Source organism: Phyllopteryx taeniolatus, chromosome 14, assembly GCF_024500385.1.
Source record: "Phyllopteryx taeniolatus isolate TA_2022b chromosome 14, UOR_Ptae_1.2, whole genome shotgun sequence".
Taxonomy (NCBI): Eukaryota; Metazoa; Chordata; class Actinopteri; order Syngnathiformes; family Syngnathidae; genus Phyllopteryx; species Phyllopteryx taeniolatus.
The window spans coordinates 19,774,411-19,798,178 of NC_084515.1; the positions used below are offsets into that span (position 1 = coordinate 19,774,411).

Sequence of the window (23,768 nt, forward strand, 5' to 3'; positions counted from 1 at the left end):
GGGTGTGGATGAGATCCGCCCGGAGTTCCTCAAGGCTCAGGATGTTGCGGGGCTGTCCCGATTGACACCCTTCTGCAACATCGCATGGACATCGGGTCCAGTGCCTCTGGATTGGTGGTAGTGGTGGAGTCGGGAGTGGAATAGTGGACCAGCTCTACACCCTCGGCACGGTCCTGGAGGGTGCGTGCGAGTTTGCCCAACCAGTCTACGTGTGCTTTGTGGACTTGGGAGAAGGCATTTGATGGTGTCCCTGCGGAGGGTGCTCTGGGAGTACGGGGTACCAGACCTCCTCGATAAGGGCCGTTTGGTCCCTGTACGACCGAATCGGAGTTCGTCCACATTGTCCTCTCGAAAGCCGACAGGAAGTGACACATGCACGCACACACTTGTGTGTGTGAGCAACTAAGCAAAGTCAACACAACTTTTCAAGTCAATTGAGACAATCTCAGCACAACACAGTTTGTGTGTTTGTGTGTGAGGGAGCCAATCAGCCTGACACACACTTACACACACCCTGGTAGACACGCAGACGCTTACTCACATTTACTCATGCTTACACACACTCACACACACACATGCATTCCGTTTCCACAAGCCTTAACAACACACTCACGCCCTACCTGGTTACCATGGAAACGCCCCACCCTAAGCCCGCATTGTACACACCGACACACACACACACACACACACACACAGTAGTCATGTACCTCGTGGCCTGAGAAAAAAAATTGTTGGCTCCATCTACAGTTAACAACCTGCTAGTACAGCCCCCGTGACTTGAATGCAAGTGTGCGCCCCTATAATTCCAGCAGGGGGCGCCACAATACTGTCCAGAGTGAGACCTCTCCTATTCTTTTTTCTGTATCTGCCAAGGCCGCGTTTTTCGGATTCCCACGTAGGTTCTAGGCAGGTCACGCTCTGCCCATATGACTGGCTTCAGGACACGCCCCGCTGCACTATGATTGGCTGTTGTATCCGGAAGGAAACGCCCTATTGCTTCTAGACGGGAAAAGAAGGACGTGACTTAAGTGTGGCGGCGTTCAAATGTTTCCCACTAACCCTAAGCCACCCTAACCTTAACCCATCCTAAACCAACCATTACAAGGGTCTTTGTTTTTATTTCGTGCAAATGTGATCCACGTGATCCCATCTGCGTAGGCAGCAGCCAATCATGTGACCTGCCTAGAAATTGTGTGGGCATCCGAATAACGCGTCAAGGCCCCTCCACGGTGCACTAAGCGATCCCATCGACGTTCACATTCTTCGTGGATGTGGTGAGGGGCGACAGCGCGTTTTTGCGAGAATATTGAGGGCGGCTGACGAAGTTACCACTTGGAGAGCGACGTCGCGGTGACGTCGCAATGGTCTTCCAATGAGAGAAGGGCTGGCGGAGTGATTTCTTTGGGGCGGACTTGTACTGGGGAAACGAACAAGCCTAAACTCTCCGAGGTCCCGACAAACCATTACTATGGGGGGCACCCTTTTCCTTTTGTTCTGCAGCTCGTCTCCTCCCCCTTACAATGCGCAACGCCGGGGCTTTCTTTTGCAAAAAAACACAGATACATCTTGCCGAAGTTGCCGAGGTGCGGTCTACTTCTCCAACGGGAAAACTTTCCTGTGACTTCCTGGTAGGCGTAACGTCAGCACTTCCAAATTTGGGCATGCTGTGACGTGCGGCAAATGCGGTGTGAAAAGGCCGACAGCTCTCATGTCAGTAGGTATAATAGCGTCAGTACAAATTCAGTCTGCAAACAAACAAAGAGGAAAAACCTACTCGAATACCTGAAGTTTGGTATTAATCACAGGCACTTTCAACGGTGGCAGGTGTGTGCTGTATCCCATTTAACGAGTTTGAATGTGATTGGTTCTTCCTGCACACAGCCTGATCCCAGTTACTGCAGTTATGCTATAAAACCGAGAAGAGGGTGTGCACACTTGTGAAACCACATCACCTCAGCTGTTCGTTTAAGTTCCTCTTTCTTTTTTCATCCAGTTGAGTTGTACAGGGCAAAGTGAAGTTGAGGTTGGATCCTGGCAGTTTCAAAGTTCACAGACAAGTCTGTTCGCCCTGCTCCAACTTTTTTTCATTATTATTGTATGAGTATGCTGGCACAGTGAAGGACTGGTTAGAGCGTCTGCCTCACAATTCTGGGGGCCGGGGTTCAAATCCCGGCCCCGCCTGCGTGGAGTTTGTATGTTTTCTCCGGGCGCTCCGGTTTCCTCCCACATCCCAACAACACGCATGCTCGGTTGATTGAAGACTCTAAATTGCCCGTAGGTGGGAATGTGAGTGCCAATGGTTGTTTGTTTCGATGTGCCCTGCGATCGGCTGGCGACCGGTTCAGGGTGTACGCCCGAAGATAGCTGGGATGGGCTCCGGCACCCCCGTGACCCTAATGAGGATACGCGGTAAAGAAAATGGATGGATGGATATATTAGAGTATTTCCTGAAATCAATACTTAAAAAAAAAAAAATCTTTAGGACAAGACGGATGAAAAAAAGAAAAAAACAATCAAATACCAAAATCTTGTTTTGTATCAAACAATGAAGTCGGACGTGCCGAACATGCTAGTTGAGCAGCAGTTTGTTGCGGAGTCACAAAGTTTGGAGAAGAGTGAGTGAAAGGCAAAATGAGGTCAAAGAGAAGCTGCGGAAACAAGCTGAGGTTGTATCCGGGCGGGTTCAAAGTTCACGGCGGAGTCGTTCGCGCGCCTCCAACTTTTCGTTTTTTATAGCCACGGAAGTGGTCTCGTCGGGTGAGTGTTTTGCGCATGCGCGTGGCGACCCTAACCCGCCCGCCTTCCTGGCTTGCTGGCTTCCTGGCTTCCTGGGTGTAGTCTGCTGCTCGCTGTCGATGGCGGCGCACATAAAGCGCTGAGCTCCCAACAAGTTTTCAGCTTCAAGGTCTTCGCTCCCAAGTCGCTCGGAAGTTCCTCCCGCCTGCTCGGCGGCCCGGTTCGGATCCCCTTCGTTCCCAACAAGTAAGCGGAGCGCCCTCCGCTCCGACATGGCGGCTTCCCCGCGGTTGTCCCCCCTGGCGGCGGTCGCTCTGACGGCGGCCGCCCTGATGGTCGGCGTCGGCGCGGCCATGGACGAGTGCGCGGACGAGCAGGGGCGCGCGCAGCGCTGCATGCCGGAGTTCGTGAACGCCGCCTTCAACGTCACCGTGGTGGCCACCGACACGTGCGGAAGCCCCCCCGAGGAGTACTGCGTCCAGACGGGGGCCACCGGGGTCACCAAGTCGTGCCACATCTGCGACGCCCGCGACCCCCGCAACCAGCACGGCGCCGCCTACCTGACGGACTACAACAACCAGCAGGACACCACCTGGTGGCAGAGCCAGACCATGCTGGCCGGGGTCCAGTACCCCAACGCCATCAACCTCACCCTGCACCTCGGTGAGATCCCAGGCCGCGTGTGTTTTTAGGATATGGCGACATGCGTGGAAAACCACATCCAAACCCAAACGTCATACGTTGTAACGCGTAGGTTCGCCTGCGCCTTCGCATCTGATGTCATCTTGTGGACATGTGTGCCGCTGACACGGTTACGCATATCGCAGCTTGTAATCTGACAATGCCAACATACGCGAACAGGATGACGTGTTAGCGTTCATTTGAGCGTATGTTCACACGTACATTCGCAAACGTGCTATATAGCGGCAGCGTGTAGTAGTAACGCGGGAACACGCACGCCGATTCATATCGAGGGAATATGCGCGTTGACGTACCCGACCGAACATCTTAGCGGTAGGGCACGGGCCGGGCGTCGAGAATCGAGAACCCGTCAGAATCGAGGCTAGCCTTCCGCTTCTCCGGGAATCGTTCAAATTGCCTACGGTCCGCCGACCCCGAAGAAGAAAGTGGCGAAGAAGAACGCGCACGAACTTAACTTTAGTAAAATTGATGACTGGTCGCCTCAGTGCAACACTTGGAATACGATTGGGTTGTTCAAAGGAGGCTTTAGCGTTGCGTAGAAGTCCGACGCGCTCCGTGCCTCAGCCGACTTAAATTGGGTGAGTGAGACGGGAAAATACGTTCTATGCCAACATTGAGGCAGCTGACGGTTGGTTGCACTCACGCACTGATGCTTTTTAGTGTTTATTTTAGGCTTCAAACCAACGTAAGAGCCGATAAGACAAAACAAAACACTTAACGTTGAGCTAAAACTTCAAAGGTCAAACTGGCAACTTGACATCACAATAAAGTGGGACAAAATTCACATCAGCGTTGTCTAACAGTGTCACAAACACTCACGTGGATGATGTTCAGAATTTGGACACCCTTTATATAAACCATACAAACCTTTTTGACCCAGCCCCCTCAAAGAATCGGAATCGAGAATCGTTTGGAACCGGAATCGAACCGAGGAACCGGAATCGCTCAAATTCAAACGATGCCCAACCCTAGTTAGCAGTCATGTGATTACATGTTTATGATGTGTGCGTACGATGCATAAAGTTGGAATGTTAAGTGTTGCTTTTTAAGGACGTCAACATATGTTAACATGAACATACATAAACATGATAACATGTCAGCATATAACACGGGAAACATGAAACAAAGTTAACGTCTGGCGGTCCACTTGTGGGGCTTGTGAACATTCCCCTGAGCGTCTCCACGGTAACGCAGTAAAGTAGACTTGTATTTTCTCTCTATGCTCCTGCTGCTCGCTGAACTTTGACCCTGAGTAAACGCTGGCCAGGTGGGGCGAGCGTGTCGGCGGCGGTGTCATTTGCGCGGGTGCGCTCGTCTTTCGGGGTGTTTAAATAAAGCCGTCTATTTCTGCGGGGCGCTCGCGGGCGGCTCTGCATTCCCGAGACACGTCGCTCGGGAGCGGCTGGACGTCCTCGTGTTGCCGTGGCGACGTCGTCAGGGCACGACAGTACGGCGCGGCCGGGTCACGTGGCGGCAAAATTGCACTAGCGCGGCGGCGCCCGGTCGTTGACGAGCGCGGTCAGCTGATAGGAAGACGTTTGCAGTGTGGGAAAAAGTCAGCGAGCGAGCAGCTGTTGGAAATTGAACTCCTCTTCAGGGCGGCGGCGTGGGAACGTGATGTGGAACATCTGGAAGTTCAGCTGACCTCCACTAATTCATGGAAGTGGCTCACCTTCTCTTTTCTCCTCCCGTGAGGATTTGCGGGATGTTGCGCCCGCCTCCGCGTCTCTCCGTCTGCGCTGCGACTTCAAATACAGGCGCCGGTAGTCGTGCGCGTCGGGATGCGCCAATGCGGCTCGGCGGACCCCCCCCTCACGTCAGCGCATTTATCCCTCGGTTTTCTCGAGCGCTTCTCCCGTTGAGGGTCGCAGGCGAGGCGGGGCCGATCCCGATTCCCGACTGACTTTGAGGAAAAAAGCGGACCGCTCCCTGGGCCTGTCGCCGTCCGATCACTGGGCACTGTTGACGAGCGACGACGATTCCGATATTTGGCAGAATAGAATTCCGATAACCGATTCGTCGGCCGATTCTTTTGAAAAATCGCCACAGAAATCGGCTGATTTTTGTCGATTTGAAAAGGGTTCGTATGGGCCGATTGAATCGGAGGTGAAGAAGGCGTTTTATTTATCGCTGTCGCCTGCATTCGAACCGCGGCGATAGAGAAGGCCAGCCAATCCGAGACGCATTCTCTCGTGAATAGGATCCTTCCCGTATTGCGAGAAGAACGGCGGCGTTTCCGCGTCTTCTCGACAACCGTGCCTTGGCCAAAGCACCCGGAAGCCTTCGGTTCCTCTGGGCGAGAGGCGGGGTACGCCCCGAGCTGGTCGCCAGCCAATCGCAGGGGACACATAAACAAACAACCATTCACACCAATGGGCAATTTAGAGTCTTCAATTAACCTAGCGTGCATGTTTTTAGGATGCAGGAGAAAAGCGCAGTACGTGGAAAAAAGCCACGCAGACACGGGGAGAACATGCAAACTCCACACAGGCGGGGCCGGGGATTGAACCCAGGTCCTCAGAACTGTGAGGCAGATGTGCTAACCGGTCGTCCACTGTGCCGCCTTGTACTAAACAATTTAAATTGAATCATTACAATTTAAAATGGAAATGAATCATTATTCAACTAAGTGATTTGTGCCATACATAGTAGAATTTTAGTAACTTAAAAAAAAAAACAACTGAGCTGCTGTCCTGTGTGTCACTTTTAAAACGCAAACATTATCCAGCTCGCACGATGCATTTACTGTACAATCACTCAAAAGAACGAGTTCATCTGAACGTCTCGTGTCGGTAGTTAAGTTGAGAGGTCACCGTGGGGGGGCGCGACGATCCGCGCCCGAGGCGTCGATTTCCCGCTCGTCTGCTCGACGCCTTTGAAGTGCGGGCTCTGCATTCCTCGCTGCTAATTGGAAGACGCGCTGGCCCCGACTGGTCCCGACTGACCCCGACTGGCCCCGACTGGCCTCGACTGGTCTCGACTGGCCCGCAGGCGCCTCAGCTGGAAAACGTTTTGCACTCGCTGATAGAAAAACCTGCAGTTGGAAACAATGCTGGCAAAACTGCGCAGAAATCGAGTGCGTGTGTGTGTTGTGGGGGGGGGGGGGGGGTGTTTCAGTTTGTGTGTGTGTATCTTTTTGTGTACATGTTTGTGTGTGTGAATTTGTATGCGTGTCTGTGCGTGTTACTCTGAGTTTGTACGTGTGTGTTTTGTGTCAGTTGTGTGCGTGCGTGCGTGTGCTGGCTCGCAACCCTCGTGCGGAATGTGCGACAGGTCGTCATTAAACATCTGGATGAAAACTTCCACGATGTCACGGGAAGTCATCTGCGCGGCTTCCTGTCTCGACGATGTGATGACGCGCGCCACCTGCTTGCTTTTCTAAATGTGTGTGCACGTGTAATGTGTGTTAGTATGTGTGTGTGATAGTGTGCGGTTCGCTCATTTGCATATTTGGACCGCGGCTCAAGTTATTAATTTGAGGAATGTCGACTCATTCGAGTGACTTCCTGCCCTGTGGGAAGAAAATTCAGTGTGGGAATTTTTGGACAGGAGCAGCCGGTGGGGCGGGGGATGACGGGGAGGGGGGGGGGGGGGGGGGGGGGGGGTTGATGTGAGAAGGACAAGCAGATGCATTCTGGGTAATTTGACACCGCACAGACCTCACCTCTTCGTTGACGTGCTGTGATGTCACAGAGGGCGTGGCCTAAAAGAGAGAGCAAGATGTACGCTCGCATGTTTGATTGACAGAAGTTTTTCGAAGCGAGTGGGATCTGTGCCGCTCCCCCACGCCGGCTCTTGTACTCGAATACTTGGAAGGGGGCGGGGCTGCGTGGGCTCGGGGGATCGCGATAAAGGGGATCCGTAACGAGGCCCTTGCTGTTTGTTCCTGAATTCCTGCCGTGCTGACACCTGGGGGCTTAGAAGGCAAAGAGGGGGAGGGGGCTTCTTTGGAGGTCTCTTGAATTAGCACACTGATGTTTGCACACGCACAGGGCCGCTTATCACCCACGGTCGTCACATGACTCTTTAATCTCCTCTGGACCAATCGGAGGGTTCGCTCTTGTCCATGAAAGTTAGACCATGAATGTTAGTTTGTGTGTATTACTTGTTCGTGCATGTGTGTGTGGTAATGTTCGTGTGTTACTGTGTGTGTTTGTGTGTGTAACTTGTGTATGTGTGTGAGTGTGTTAGTTGTTAGCGTGTGTGTTACTGTGGGTTGCTTGCTTTTGTGTGTGTGTGTGTGTGTGTGTGTGTCAGCGTGTTACTAGTTAGTGTGTGCATCTGTTACTTTTTAGTGTGTGTGTAACTTGTTCGTGTTAGTTGTTAGTGAGTGTTGCTTGTGTGTGTGGGTGTGTATTACTTGTTAGTGTGTTTGTGTTTTTCTTGTTTGTGTGTGTGTGTAAATTGTTAGTGTGTGTTGCTTTTGCGCGCTCTTGTGTGTGAATGTGAGAGTGTTTCTTGTTACTGTGTGTGAGAGTGTTTGTTGTTAGCGTGTGTGTGAAAGTTGTGTGTGTTAGTGTGTTGTTTTCTGGTGTGTGAGAGTTATTGTGTGTTGCTTGTGTGCATGTGTCAGATATTGAACAAAGATGGTCGCCACAAAGAATTGAGTCTGCGGGGGAAGCGTCGTCGTGCGTGACTCTTGGCGTGTTAGCGTGTACATCAGTGTGCGTGGCATCCATGTTTCCTCGGCGCGCGTGATGTGACGATTGGCCACCAACAATCGTCGACTGTTAGCGAGACGGAGGCGCGCGCGACCGGGCCGGCCTTCTTCCCGCGTCCGCCACGGCGTGCCCACGCGGACGCTCAAAGCGTTCTTTGATTCGTTTGGAATGCGATGAGGTCACCGGGAGGTTCCGAGAATTCCTGCTCGACTTCGTTTATCTTCCAGCCGTCTGGAAAACGTTGAAGTTGTGATGGTCGCGTTATCGTCGTCATGACGATGTGGTGCCTTCAGATCCACATTTGAATTGCAATTCATCTGTTCCAACCTCCCCCCAAAAACAAAGAAAATGGTGTAATGTGGTTTTAGATGAGGGGAAAATAACGCCGCCAAATATTATACTTCATAACAACGTAAAGTAATTGACATCTTTAAATATAATTCAAAAGAATTCAACAGTTTTTGTCACACTGCATCAATTGAATGCTCCTCCTTCTGGTGTATCTGTATTGGCCACCAGGGGTCAGTATAAGACATCGTGTTCATCGCAACGTATCGACGCCTCTCTCCGCTCATCAGTACGGCACTATTATTATTCGTTCCTCGCAGAGGATAAAGAATACATGACCGAGTCCTGTTGTACTGTCTGTAGACGTGTTGCTGCACCATTTGTGTTCAATTTGTGGAAACGTGACGCGGCACCGCTACGCAGACGCTAATCAGCGTTGGCATTAAGCTCGCGGACTGAAAGGCTAAGACCTAATTCTCTTAGTTTGATGTTGAGTCTGTTCAGTCGAGTCGCCCGCCGCCGGAACGGCGCTCGTATCTCAAGGCCGCGCTTGCAAGTCAAAGCCAAAAATCGGCCTCATGGCGACGTCTGAGTCGGCTCGCTCGTATCTCACGGCACCGCTGTTTTATGGTTTTGTTCCAAATGTTCAAGATCGAGACCAATACGAGTACTCACCGATACAGATTCCACTCATGCATTTAACGTCAAATTTCTTTCTTTTACTTTCTTTCTTTCTTTCTTTCTTTCTTTCCGACGCACTTGACGAATCGCTGATGCGTGAAGCTGCGGCAGTGTAGCGCCGACTACTGGCAAGGAGGATCGAGTGGGCACCAGATTTTCTTCTTTGCCTTAACTATCGGCAGCCTTCACGAGTACTCGATGCCTGAAACCGGGCCGGTATGGGCCCGATACGGAAAGCCGGTCTCGGTACTTTGATTGTCCAGTCGGCGGTTGCCGTGCGGCCCCCGTGTGACGGGATGATCTCCTGGCTCGTGTGCGGTCGACCGTTAACGTCCAAATGAGGAAAGGAAAACTCCCAGAATGCCCCTCTCGCTGGCTGTCGGAAAACCTTTTGGTGATGAGGGTGTGCTCATGGGGCGAGCTTGTCCCACCCGAACGAGTTCAAATCCAAGGGCTACTTTTAGCTGACAAGTTCATTTTGTAGCAATGCCATTTGTTGCTTCAAACGTTTTTGTCTCCATCCCCCAAATGTTCGTTTGCTCTTTCTTGCTACTTCTCATCTGCATTTCTTTTCTCTCGCTGTCACTGATAACTTTTTATTGATTGTGGACAATCACGTTTGCGTCGTTTTATGGATTGTACAAGACAAGCAAATCTCTTCGGTGGTAGTATGCTGACACTCATTTTTGTGGACTTTGGTGAGAGAGGTTCTATTTCTTATTGATTCATTTATTTATTTGATCACCAACGTTCGGGACAAGAAGACAAAAACAAATCAAAGAGGAAAAATCCAAATTTATAAAAGTAGGCAACATAAAATCGAGAGCGTAGGTGATCAGGGAGTTAGTTGTTCCTTTGTTTATTTCTGGAGTAAAGTCAAAAATCTTGGTTGATTTAAACTTTAATGGACTGATAGTCAAAAATCAATGATTCAAAAAGTTAGAGAATGCTGTATTCGATTAATCGTTTCAGCCTGAGAGCCGACAAGATCGTCCATTTCTCGATTCATCGTTTCGGGCTCCCCGATCGCTTTCGGTGGACATCTTCGAAGCTTTCTCAGGCAGGTCCACAGTATTCAAATCCCTCTAGTGGTCTGCAACAGAATTGCTGAATTAAGTGTCCAAACAGCACACAATGTTGCAGTCAAGTCAACAGTTTTGAATCTGTTATGCGCAATTGAGTTCTATTAAACTTGCAAGTACAACACTGTCGAACCTTTTAGGACTGCTTATTTACAAACATTTATCAAGCTACAATTTCAATTAACCAAGATTTGAATTCATCATTTTTTTTATAGACTTTACACCGATACGATCGGCCTGATAATTAGCATTTAATGCCGATCGGCTTTCACGTCATAATTCGCCGATCGTTGATCGGATCCGCAAAAGACATCGGCTCCGCCTTCGCCATCGTGTGCGGTATATTTGAATCCAAAAGCTGGTTTATTTTTAGCTTTGTCGCTCATCTTTTGACGTAGTACTGTAAAGATCTGACAGCCAATAGTTATTTAAAAACAGAAACAAAAACATGACGGACAGACGTGTCATGCCCCAATCAGACTACAAGACAAATTTGGCCTTCTTGTGATCGGTTATTGTTTTTTTTTTTTTTTAACTCTCTGATTGGTGATCGGCCTCAAAAATCCTGATCCAATTAGGGTTTGTAATCATTATTATAATTGTAGTTATTGTTGTCATTTTGTCAAATACGTCTGAGCACATAAATAAAATGAGGTTCTGTTGGATAAGCGGTAAAGAAAACGGATGGATGGATGGTTGGCTCGAGTCGCGCCGCTTGCCTCCCGGTGGGAGGGGCTAGCGTGGAAACGGGCGCGCCGGAAAGTTGGACAAATGAGACCAGTCTTAACGCGCACACACCAACTATCATGTTGTGTTCACTGTCTTCAAGTTTCCTGTCATTAAAAAAACAAAACAAAAAAACATCCAATCCGCTTCTTCCATTTTATTTGCTCTCCGTACTAAGGCCCCTGAAGACCCCCCACCCGCCCGCCACACACGCGCACACACACACACACTGTTTGCTCTGCACATTCTTTCCACACGCACACACACAAACACACACTTGGACACTCATCAGGTATGCGTGTGCGTGCGTGCGTTTGTCTTCCAGTGCCACTCTGTCACAAGATGGCTGCCAGTGGCGAGAAACAGATGTTCGAATGTGACCTGAGGTGGATGATGTCATCGGGTTTGCCATCCCATGATGTCGCATTTAGCGTGTGATGTCACACGCTAGCCTTTGACGAGATCACACTCACGCCTGATTTGAGCGCGTTCGCGTTTGACGATGTCACCGCTTGGCGCTCGATGATGTAAGGATGTTAGCGTTTGACGACGTCATACATTCGCATCGATATCACGTTTGCGTTTGATGTCGACGTGTTCGTACGGGTGACGATGTCGCCGTCGGGCATCCCATGACGGAAACGTGTTCGCGTGTCATTTGACCGTGTTTGTGTTTGACAATCACATGCGAGCCTTCGATCCCACCATTTTGCGCCCCATGATGTATGCGAGTGACGATGTCACATTTTCGTGCGACGTTGCCATATTTGCACTTGAGCTGACGCGCGTGTCGTCTCCCCGCAGGTAAGGCGTTCGACATCACCTACGTGCGCCTCAAGTTCCACACGAGCCGTCCCGAGAGCTTCGCCATCTACAAGCGCGGCGGCGAGGACGGCGCGTGGACGCCTTACGCGTTCTACAGCGGCTCGTGCGAGAAGACGTACGACAAGCGCAATCGCGGCTTCATCCGCACTGGCGAGGACGAGCGGCGGGCGCTGTGCACGGACGACTTCAGCGACATCTCGCCGCTCACCGGCGGCAACGTCGCCTTCTCCACGCTGGAGGGGCGGCCCGGCGCCTACAACTTCGACCGCAGCCCCGTCCTGCAGGTACGTAAGTTCGGCCTCCGCGTTTAGCAGCGATCGCCGTGCCAAAAACATTGAAAGATCACCTTCCCTAAAAAAACCTCTAAAAACCACCCGACCCCCCCGGACCCCCCCAGCCTACAGACAGGCAGCGCTCCTGTGCACAGCGAAAGTAGCGGCCGGCTGTTCGGCGTCCACGTTTAGCAGCGTTTGCCTTCCTTATTTGAGCCGAGCCGCCCGTCGGCTTATTTTGGGCGCCGGCGTCGGACGGCTGTCTGGGGGGGCGGGGCTCGACGCCCGCTGAGCCCCCGCCGTGGCGGATTTCGCTGCCGCCGTTTTAAGCCTGCGGTCCGCCTCCCGCCGACATCCGGCCGGCGATCGAAGCGCGCTGAAAGCGGGAGACTCTCACCGCCTGTCGCTTAACCGCAGCGCCACTATTTGACACCATTTGACAGAACAAAGTGATATAAAAGGTACATTTACGGACAAAAAGTGATACATATGCCAAAAAAATCTAATCTGTCCCATATTTCAACGAAAAAAGTTGTACATTTTTAAAAAAGCTATTTCTGCAAAAAGTCCTATTTTTGATGGTTTCCCATAAAATATAACTTATAGATGGATTATATTATTGAATGGCGGCCGCCGTCCAAGTGCCCTCCAGCGAGACTCTGAACCCTGAATTGAAATTGAGAAACGCTTCTCGATTGCCTTACCTGGTTCAACTAAGGAAATGATTTTTTTCCGGAAAAGAAGTCGTGCATATTTTGAAGTCGTCATGTATTTCCCCCAAAACTATGTACATTTCTAAAAGGTTATAACTTTCTGGGGAAAAAAAAAACAAAAAAACAGCCCACAAACCTTAAATTTCTGCTCAAGTTGTATTTTTGATGAAGAACAAAAAAGTCGAAACTCAAGACGCCGATTCGGGCCTGCCTACGTCCGCTTTTTACTTGAACATTCACACTGTACCCTTTGCCCTTTGCCCTTATTTTTGCTGGCTTGAAAGGTGGTATTCTCAATATTCTTCATATTTTAGAAAAGAATGTTATACATGTTCCGAAAAAAGTTGTATATTTTCAAGAAAAATCCATGCAAGTTTCCCCAAGGTTTGACATTACCCCCCCTAAAAAAGATTTTGAATTTCCGAAGAAGTCGTATCGTAGATGGGGAAAAAAAGGTGAATATTTTTGAAAAAAAAGTCTGATGTATTCCAATAAATATTTTATATTTTCAATCCAAAGAAAAGTTGTTTTGGGGACGCGGGGGGGGGGGGGGGAAATAGTATATTTGTGAAATAACAATTGCAGAGAAGGCGAACGGGCGACCGCGCGAGCGTCCGCCGTCCGCCACCGGGCTCCACGTCGGATGGCCGGCGAAGGCGGCGCGATCGACGGCCCGCCGACGCCGAACGTTGACGAGCCGCCGTCCCGACACGCCCGCTTTGCCCCCTGGCCCCTCCCCCTCCGGCCCACGCGGAGTTGAATGATCGCCGACAAAGCCTGCCGTGTTTGCTCCGTTTAGATGCGGGAAGTGAAGAAAAAGAACAAAAGCCTGCAAACACCTGCTCAAACAAAGCCGCCGAGTTAACATTCGCCCCCACGTCTCCATTTTTGAGGGCCAGGAGGCGTTTTGTTTTTTTTCCCCCTTCATATCCCAACATGAATTTAGCATGTTACTACCACGTGGAGCCCGAAAACACAGCGGAGTCAAAGCTTCCTGTTTTCCAGGAAACAAGTCCGAATGTTAGCATCCCAAAAAATTCGGTCAGAGAAATTTCAGTCAAAACAACTCAACTGTGGATTGAACTAACACAGAACTTGAGAAAAAAGAAAAGAAAAATCATAATAAACCCTGAAACAACTTCTGAAAGTACAAACTGTGAACGTTTCTGGCCAAAACAAAAAGATGAGTCGTTGAAATGAAATTGGGCTCATTACTTTTTGCACACGGTGGGCGGGCTTCATTTCCCAATCTTTTTTTTTTTTTTTTAAATTGCATATTTGTTAATTTCCATTCTTTAATTGGCTGAAATAACATTTTCTACGCTAAAAAAACAAAATGCAAAGGTTGATATCTTTCCAGGAACAAAGATACAAAGTTGTAATCTTCCGAGAACAAAGTTGACTTTTTCCCAGGTAGTCATAACATTAAGATATGAAAGTTGAAGTGGAGCTGCGAGCAGCTTTGATAAGGCCCTCGCCCAAGGTGCCCCCCCCCCCGGGCACCTTGGGCGACGGGCGCATCCATTGGAAAAAGGACGGAAATACTTTTCTTCAATTCCAGGCACACAAAAACAGCAACAAACAACAAACATTCTTCGTGGGAGGTGTTTTGGGACAGATAAAGACAAATAATTCATTTTTTTTAAAAAAAAGAATAAAGAAAAGTCTTCACTCTTGTAATATTACACTTGAATCAAAAAAAGACCCTTTGTTCTCAAAAACATAAGCCTCAAAAACAAACTTTGTTTGGAAAAGTGTGTTACGCAGGCTCCCCCTAGTGGTACACGAACAAATGACTGCATTCAATGTTCAAACTGTGCGTAATGTTATACTTGTTTTTGTAAGTGTATTGGTTAAGTACAATACATTTGCATGTTTTCTTTTGGAACTTCGTTCTCCAACATTTATCAAGGTACAATTTAGGATTGAAGATTTTTTGGTAATTTTCCAACTGCATAATGTTACAGTGGTGTACAATCATATGAAATGTACTTTTGGGGGAATAAAGTCTGCTTCGTTTTTGAAGAACACCTGAGCCTACTACGCTGCTGTAGCGTAATGCGGGTCACGATGGCGCTCCTCGGCGAGCGAGTGTTTTCGGAGCCGAAAAGTCGAAGAACCGGCCCGGCCTCGATTCATTCGGGGGAGTCGTGTTTGCGTTGGCCCCCCGTCCTCGCCGGACGCAGCTTGTTTACCTCGCAGCAGCTGCGGCGAGCTCTCGCCCAAAAGCCCCCCAGGGGTCGGATAAGCTTCCCGCCGATAGCCAGCCTTTTTTCACGGTCCGTGACGAGAGCGGGCGTTTTCCCGGCCGGTGCGCTCGCCATCTGCGCTCGCCGGGGACAACGAACGCCTTTCCCGCCGTGCGTCACGGCCGCCGCCGAGCGGAGCCTCGGGGGCCCCGTCGTCGTCTGGTTTCGGCGTTCCGACGAGCGAGCCGACCCAAATTCCTCGACTCGGTCACTTCCCGAATAGGAAACGGCTCCCCAAACCGCACGGAAGCGCTTTGAAGCGCTCCGGCTCTGCCGCTCTCTCAAATTGCCGTTCGCTCGCTCGCGAAAAGAAAAGAATCGTTTGCACACAGGAAGGAGACTTTTTGCAAACAGGAAGTAGTCTTTGACATCTTTTGAGGCGTGAAGTCCAAGGTTGAATTCCGGAGGGGCACCTTTACACACGTGAAGTCCTTCTTTCCCACCGGTGGGGGGGAACAGTTTGAAAGCTTTTTTGGTATGTGGGCAAACTCGAACAAATTCAAAATGTCGTCGCCGTGTGTGTTCGGAAGGCTTGCCGTAAATGTTTGCGTGACCCGCTGTGTGACCTCTGACCCGGCAGGACTGGGTGACGGCCACGGACATCCGCGTGACCTTGAACCGCCTGAACACGTTCGGCGACGAAGTGTTCAACGACCCCAAAGTGCTCAAGTCGTACTACTACGCCATCTCCGACTTTGCCGTGGGCGGAAGGTAAGCCGGTCGGCGAGCCGCCTCTCTCTGGGAACGTTGGCCGCCGTATTCTCCCGCCGCGCGGCCGGCATTCCGCGCATTCCGGGATTACGGGGAACCGGAACGGCTCGGCTCGGCTCGGCGGCTTTTGCGCTCCCCGGCTTCGCGCGGAATGTCGGCCGGACGGCGTCGGCGCGTGCGCCCCTCCCGACGAGTTTGTCTCGTTGGGCTCGGAGGGCGGGCGGCCCCTCTGCCAGGATCGCCCTCAAGTGCACTCGAACCTTCCAATTTGACCTGGTGGAGGCTTTTTGAATGCACGTCCAACTTTTTTGCTTGTTGGACAGCATTTATAGGAAATCATATTAGATTACATACCTTTTCCCGAATATCTCACAACCCGCTCTATAACGAGCGTTTCACGCTCAAATTTTCAACTCGCTTTACAGACAAAAGTTGAATACGACTCTAGCATTTATTGATACAAGTATGATATGATATGATACATACGTAAGCCCGAACAAAGCCTAAACGTGGAATATGTGCCCTCCTCCTTCCACATTTCTGCCCCATTCTGACTTCAACATTTGGTAGCAATTGTTAGCACACATCGAAATGACCCAAATACAATCATTATCGACGATAATGTGTTAAAGTTATGAACCTTGCAGCTGCAGTCGTCGTCCAAAAAAAGAATTGTTGAATTGTGCTAAGCATACAAATGTCAACATACTCGACAAAACATTCACTTGAGATATTTCCTTTTTAAAGCACACACGCTGCAAAATGTTGACGTTTATTGCGGTAGATAATCCTCGTAATACCTTTTGACAAAGTTGTCGTCGTTAGTGATGTGTTGTTGTAGTTGGAAGACAAGTAACAACTTGTGTAGTTTATAAAATGTGTAAAATGATGTACGTGCCGATTGATTTGCGGGAGCAGAAGCTTTTTTTTTCCACCGCATCTGCCAGCAAAAACCCAAAACAATAAAGAGCACAAAGACTTCAATGAAAGGCTTTTATTTTTTTTCCTTTCCCGCCAGCCGGCGAGTCTCAGCTTGTCCTCCTCTTCTTCCGTTTGGTCTTCTTCCTCTCGTATTTGCTCTTTGCTGATATTTGTAAAAGCTCCGTTTTTCAATCCAAATAATAGCATTAGGCCATCCACACTGCTGAAAAAAGGGTGGGTTGAACGTGCCAAATGTCGTCTTCGTCGGAACTGATGTCGGACGGGACACTGTCTGTATATTCATCCAGGCTGCCAGTTGAAGTTTCAACGTTTTTTTTATTTTTATTCAGTCGGTCTGCTCGGTGGCACGTTTAAGTGAAGTAGAACGTTAACAGCTGTGTGTGCGCGCAGGTGCAAGTGCAACGGCCACGCCAGCGAGTGCGTGAAGGACGGCGGAGGACGTCTGGTGTGCAATTGCAAACACAACACGGAGGGAGCCGACTGCCAGGCGTGCCGAGCGTTCTACAACGACCGGCCGTGGAGGCGAGCCACCGCCGCCGACGCCAACGAGTGCCTGCGTAAGAACCCGCCGACGTCGCGCCCACGCCGCGTCGGCTCGTTGACGCGCATTGTCGCCGTTTGCGTTTGCCAGCGTGCGACTGCAACGGGAAGAGTTCCGAGTGCTACTTCGACGCCGAGCTGTACCGGGCCACGGGTCACGGCGGTCACTGCGAGAACTGCGCCGACAACACGGACGGACCCAAGTGCGAGCGCTGCGTGGACCGCCATTACAGACGCGACGACGGCCGCTGCCTGCCCTGCGCCTGCGATCCTGTCGGTGAGACTGCGCTTCCTGCTTCTTGCGCGCGCCGTCAAACGTGGCCGCCGTGTTTGGGGAATATTCTCACAAACGTCAACTGAGCACTGAGAAATTCAAGAAAAACAATTGACGTACGCGACGCAGTCTACGGCTCGCCAGTAAACGTCGCGCTCATTTTGACGCGTCCGCTCGGAGAAGCCCTCCCTGGGAATTTCGGCACGTACGACTTCATTGGTGGATATTTTGGACTGAAACTTGTCAGCCAATCGGAGAAGGGCTTCCCCAAGTCACAGGTTCAAGGGGATATGCTGAGAAAGAAATTGAGTTTTGCTATTTGACTCCAATTTCAAGGCGGTTTTGGACCAGATTTTCGATACAAAAAGCCCCAACACACACACACACACACACACACACAAATAAAAAACGTAATAAATAAAATCCTCATCCGATTTTCAAAATGTTTGCACTGAGGTAGAAGTGGCCGTTCCAGCATTTTGAGCTTCTGATGCGTGACTGACTGCAAACCCAGTTGCTGTGTTTGCAGTCATTCACGCATTCCGATCTCCGTAATCACCGCAGGGGGATTTTGAGCGGAGATTTTAGGAACTGTCTCGGAGGTCCACGAGTGGGAGTAGCCAATCCAGCCTGTGGTTTTTAGCAAATCTTCCGCTTGCTAGTCATGTAGTGGCAGTCACAACCATGAAAAGCTTTTTCTCTACGATCACCGCGCATGATTTATTTCACCATGTATACTTTTTGGGACATTTCTTTGCTGGTGCGCTGTGAGATTCTTCTGCGGTCGGTGGTGTCTTCATAAGAATGCCACAAAAGTATATATACTGAAATCATGATGATCTCGTCTCCATTTCCTCACAAACATGCTCGGTGTGACATGAACACTCGGTGTTGTGTCGTACAGACGGCAACAGGTGGATGCGCGGGTTCGTTGGACCTTCTGCCGCCTAGTGGACGAGCATGTCATTGTTTTGCCAGTATGTCGCCGGCATAGACAGATGATGTGATGTTAAAAAAAAAAAAAAGTGTGTGCTAGGAGGTTGATGTATATCTGTGTGTGTGTGCGCATGCAGGTTCTGAATCTCCTCAGTGTGACAACCGAGGCGTGTGCGCGTGCAAACCAGGTGTGACGGGAGAAAAGTGTGACCGCTGTCAGCCTGGATTTCACAGTCTCACCGAGGCCGGATGCAGGTAACGCAAGGCTACCTGTGTGGGCCTGGTTTGACGAGTCTGCACACACGACCGCTACGTACAGCATCTGAACGGAACCCGGGAGACCACATGAGCACGTTTTCTTTTTTTGTAGCACATGTGAGTTGTAACGCCTACGTCCGGTGGCCCCTGTGCCCGCTTTTGCCGGCGACGCGGCGGGTCGTGATTGCCGCGGGTGCCCGATGGTTCGACTGGCGACAACGGAGAACAAAATGGGCAATATTCTACAGCGCAGTCGCGCACTCGCTTTGCTTTGGCAAACGAAGCAACGGGCAGCGCTTCTCTTCGGTCTTTGTGTGCGTCACACCGGAGGAGCTCCAGGGCGCACTACGGCCCGTGGACCAGAACCGGACGGCCTGTGGGAGGAGAGAACGCATTAAGTGCAATTTCTCAGTCAAAGTAACTGTTGTTACTCACTTGATCCACCGGAGGTGGCACTGTTGATGACTTAAATGACCACTTACCGCTTAAACGACATCCAATTGGCTGCTACTCACGATTGCCGCCTGATATCGATGCACTTGTAAAGTTTGAGGAGCAAAGGAAGCCAACTTCTTGCCACCTTTGCGTTGTGAAAATGAACATTTGAAGATGCTGACCATTGCAAAATGTCAGTTCAAAAGAGGCTGCTTTGGATGAGGTCTCCATTTGCAACCGGGACGGAATTTGTTCCCAAATGTACCTGTAATCGCTTGCAGCCAGCCAAACGATGGGACAAAACTCGGAAGAGGGTTATTTATAGCTTATTAGGCCACGCCCACTGGAGATCCAATCGGGGTGAACGTGACCCACGAAGGAAAAACGAGTTTGACACCCTCGAGCTACCGCTAACGTACCGAATTTGGATTTGACTCGTCCAAGACGTCAGAGGACGACGCTTGGCATGTTCGCTTCCGTAGAGAACAATAGGAAATCATGCAAATCGTATATTTTACGCTAATGAGGACCGCGGTGTGTGTCGCACGCAGGCCGTGTTCGTGCTCGCCGTCGGGAAGCACTCAGGAATGCGACGTCAACACGGGACAATGTCGCTGCAAGGAAAACGTGGAGGGATTCGCCTGCGACAGGTAACGCGCACGCTCCCACGCGTGTCGACACACTGTGACCTTTGAACCTTTCAGATGCAAGCCGGGCTTCTTCAACATGGACGCCGGTAGCGCCGAAGGCTGCTCTCTGTGTTTTTGCTTCCTTCACTCATCGGTGTGCGACAGCGCGCCCGGCTTCAGCGTGCACACGCTTCGCTCCACCTTTGAGAGAGGTACGCGTGCGCTCTCGCTCTCGCGACGTGCGCCGCGTTGACTGTGCGTGCGTGCGTGCAGATGACGAGCAGTGGACGGGCCAGCAGCGCGACGCGTCCAGCGTGCCGGTGAAGTGGTCGCCCGACGCTCAGGACATCTCGCTGCTCTCCGAAGACTACTTCCCCATGTACTTCGTGGCTCCAGGTGCGTGTGTGTATATACAGTGGTGCCTTGAGATATGAGTTGAATTTGTTGTGCGTTCACACTTTTACCTCAAATCATATTTCCCCATTGAAATGAATACAAATGCCATTAATCCATTTCAACCGCGAAAACTAGCTCCATATAATAATATCCATCCATTTGGCGTCCTGCGCGTGCTGGAGCCGATCCCAGCTGACAACAAAAAAAAAAATGACATTAAATAAAAGAGCGGTTCTTCAAGCACCATCAAAGAAATATGAGGCATATTCCGAAAAAGTATATTTCATATTATGGTAAATCACTGGAACATGCAGTTTGAAAATTAGCACTGCGCTTGCAAATAGGAAAATGTAATAAATGTCAATCAAAATGTTATGCATATAAATGTTAGATAAAAAGTATACCTGAATAAAATCAAAAATAAACAGTTCCTGAAATGCAAATATAGAAAAAAAGTGTATGAGGCAGTGTTTCTTGCCCGTACCAATAGAGGGAGCCCGCGTACCACTCGTGGTCCGAGTGCCACCCTTTGAGAATCACCGAAATGGAATGAAACAGTTTGCGCATGATAATCGTAAAGCTGCAATTTATTTCATTGCGCTCGCTGCGCCTTCTGGTGTGCCTGCCTTGGCCACCGGGGGGCAGTATAATAGCGTTTTTGTTTTTTTTCCATCTTCCATTCCGCTTCTCCTCACGCGGGTCGCAGGCGTGCCGGAGCCTATCCCGGCCGGCTATCTTCGGGCGAGAGGCGGGGTACACCCTGTAGCGGTCGCCAGCCAATCGCAGGGCACACAGAAACAAACAACCAATGGCACTCGCATTCACACCCACGGGCAATTTAGAGTCTTCAATCCACCTAGCACGCATGTTTTGGGGATGTGGGAGGGAAAAAGCCACGCAGGCACGGGGAGAACATGCAAACTCCGCACAGGCGGGGCCGGGGATTGAACCTCGTTCCTCAGAACTGCGAGACACATGCGCTAACCGGTCGGCAACCGGGCCGCCCCCTGCGGTCATGCCGACTCAAATGTTAGCGCGTCAATGACACTCTCCATGATGCTGTATGCTAGCATGAAGATAGCGGGGGCCATTCTTAAGGCAACGTTGTTTGCTCATTTTAAATACGCAAGGTGTATTTATGACGTAAACTTCAGCTGGGATTGGCAATAAACAGCTCGAGGAATTGTTCACGAAGCGATCGACGGTCCGAACGCCGGCTCGTAAGCGGGCTCGCTCGTATGTCAAGGCGCCGCTGCGCACGTCGCTATACGACGACAGGAAGTGTGCGCGTGAGGCTGACCGTGTCGGTCCGGGCGTGCCCAGACAAGTTTTTGGGCGATCGACTGCTGAGCTTCGGTCAGAACCTGAGTCTGAGTTTCCGCGTGGATCGTCGCGACACCCGCTTGTCCGCCGAGGACCTGGTCCTGGAGGGCGCCGGTCTGCGGGTGGCCGTGCCCCTCATCGCCCAGGGCAACGCCTACCCCAGCGACGAGAAGCACGACTACGTCTTCAGGTGACGCGCCCGGACGCGAACAGCTTGAAGGGAGCCGGCCTCGACCTTTGCCTCATCTTCTTCTACTCGTCGTCCTCCAGACTCCACAACAGCGCCGACTACCCTTGGCGGCCGGCCGTCAGCCACTCAGACTTCCAGAAACTTCTCCACAACCTGACGGCCATCAAGATCCGCGGCACCTACAGCGAGAAGAGTACGTCAAACCGCACACTCCTCAACCTTTTCCGACGCTTCCCTTTACACACATTGAGTTCCCTTAAACATCCGCTGACAGTCCCTCTGTAGCGATGGCAGAGTCGGAAGCGATGAATGATTCCCATTCATTCAACGCTCCCGACTCCCTAATCACTCCTTTTTACCTGATGACCGTCAGTTGCTGACTGCTTTTCCAGATGCATCGTGAGGGCATCCTCTACTTGCCACACAATTTGACAGCACTACCAAATGGCCACTTAATGTAGTAGGGCTGCACAATATTGTGGGGGAAAATAGTGTTATTGTATTGATTTATTCATTTAGATACACCCGCAATACATGCTGGATCCTATCCCGGCCGACTGGGCGAGAAGCGGGGTGCTCCCTGAACTGGTCGCCAGCCAATCGCATATATACTGGAACATATCGCTGCTAATCTTATTAGGTCCCTCTGCTAGTCATTTATCAATATTGCAGATTGACTGCATAAAAATCCATATTTAGTAGACAGGAATTGATCGGCGTCCCCCTCAGGTGCAGGTTACCTGGACGACGTGACCCTGGTGACGGCCCGGCGGGGCCCGGGGGTCCCGGCCCGCTGGGTGGAACAGTGCACGTGCCCTCAAGGCTACGAGGGCCAGCACTGCGAGCGCTGCACGGCCGGGTACCGCCGCGCCCGCCCGCAATTCGGAGCCTTCGGGGCCTGCGAGCCCTGCAATTGCAACGGGCACAGCGGCACCTGCGACACGCAAACGGGTACGTGACCGACAAATGTCTTAATGACCGCAACAGATATTACAGGCGTTTTGATGATGCGTGCGTTTTTGCGTGCGTGCAGGCGCGTGCGACTGTCTGCACAACACGGGGGGCTTGAGCTGCGAGCGCTGCCACGACGGTTTCTACGGCGACGCCACCAGGGGGACGTCGTCGGACTGCCGGCCGTGCCCGTGTCCCGCCGGCGCCGCCTGCGCCGTGGTCCCCAAGAGCGGCCAGGTGGTCTGCACCAACTGTCCCGCCGGCACCGCAGGTACCGCCCGGATGGGACCGGACCCTCGTCACCGCCGTAGACGCGCTTACGTCGGCATCTTGTACGCATTCACGGTGTGTTCCCAGGTAAACGGTGTGAGCTGTGCGGCGACGGTTTCTTCGGGGACCCCCTGGGCGAGGGCGGTCCGGTGCGCGCGTGCCGCGCGTGCAAGTGCAGCGACAACATTGACCCCAACGCCGTGGGCAACTGCGACCGCGAGACGGGCGAGTGCCTCAAGTGCATCTACAACACGGACGGCTTCTTCTGTGACCGATGCCGGGACGGTTTCTACGGCAACCCCCTCGCCGCCGACAAGTGCAAGGGTAAGGCCTTCCGATCACGGCGCGTCTCGTCTCGTCGTGCCCCATCACGTCACGTGATGTGGTCTGATATCGCGTGCTGTGTGACATCGCACGATGTTCCGTGACGCCACGGTATCTCATCGTGCCCCTTTTCCTCCCGCAGCCTGCGCCTGTTCCCCGCGGGGCACGGCGGGCGCTCAGACGAGCTGCTCTGGGGTGACGGGCCAATGCCCGTGTTTGCCCGACGTGGTTGAGCGCGACTGCAGCGCCTGCCGGCCGGGATTCTTCAACCTGCAGAGCGGAAACGGCTGCGAGCGGTAAGACGCTCCCCCCCCCCACCCCCCAATCAAATATACATCGGCGTTCGCTGTCGTCAACTATTGGCTGAGTAACGCGTGCCACTGAGGTTATGCTTAATAAACGGTTAACGTTCCCATGTTTGCGTTAATTGGGGACTAACACGCACAACAAATGTTTGAAATGACTTTACTAGCTCGTTAGCTCGTGGCCGGACTAGCGAACACGACAAACGGTTGACTTTCCCCGAAGTTGCCTCTGTTGTGACTCTGTGGCGTATTGGACGGAGCCAACGGCAGCAGGCGCCTACCGGTCCGCCGGCATTTCACGACGCAGCCGTCCGACTCTTATCGGCTCACCGGAACGATGACAATTTAT

The 23,768-nt window shown here is 51.3% G+C and overlaps 1 protein-coding gene across 1 annotated transcript in view; it reads left to right on the forward strand.

Annotated features, from left to right (window-relative positions):
* The first annotated feature begins 2,803 nt into the window (after window positions 1-2,803).
* The window catches only part of lamc1 (laminin, gamma 1), a 34,896-nt gene continuing 13,931 nt past the window's right edge, over window positions 2,804-23,768 (forward strand). The window contains exons 1-15 of the mRNA XM_061797355.1: window positions 2,804-3,399; window positions 11,681-11,985; window positions 15,516-15,646; window positions 16,979-17,145; window positions 17,220-17,405; window positions 18,476-18,593; window positions 19,583-19,681; window positions 19,736-19,872; window positions 19,934-20,056; window positions 21,380-21,569; window positions 21,650-21,762; window positions 22,299-22,520; window positions 22,603-22,791; window positions 22,878-23,114; window positions 23,257-23,410. Coding sequence (XP_061653339.1) covers window positions 3,009-3,399; window positions 11,681-11,985; window positions 15,516-15,646; window positions 16,979-17,145; window positions 17,220-17,405; window positions 18,476-18,593; window positions 19,583-19,681; window positions 19,736-19,872; window positions 19,934-20,056; window positions 21,380-21,569; window positions 21,650-21,762; window positions 22,299-22,520; window positions 22,603-22,791; window positions 22,878-23,114; window positions 23,257-23,410 — 2,762 coding nt within the window. The 5' untranslated portion in view covers window positions 2,804-3,008. The remainder of the gene's footprint in view (window positions 3,400-11,680; window positions 11,986-15,515; window positions 15,647-16,978; window positions 17,146-17,219; window positions 17,406-18,475; window positions 18,594-19,582; window positions 19,682-19,735; window positions 19,873-19,933; window positions 20,057-21,379; window positions 21,570-21,649; window positions 21,763-22,298; window positions 22,521-22,602; window positions 22,792-22,877; window positions 23,115-23,256; window positions 23,411-23,768) is intronic.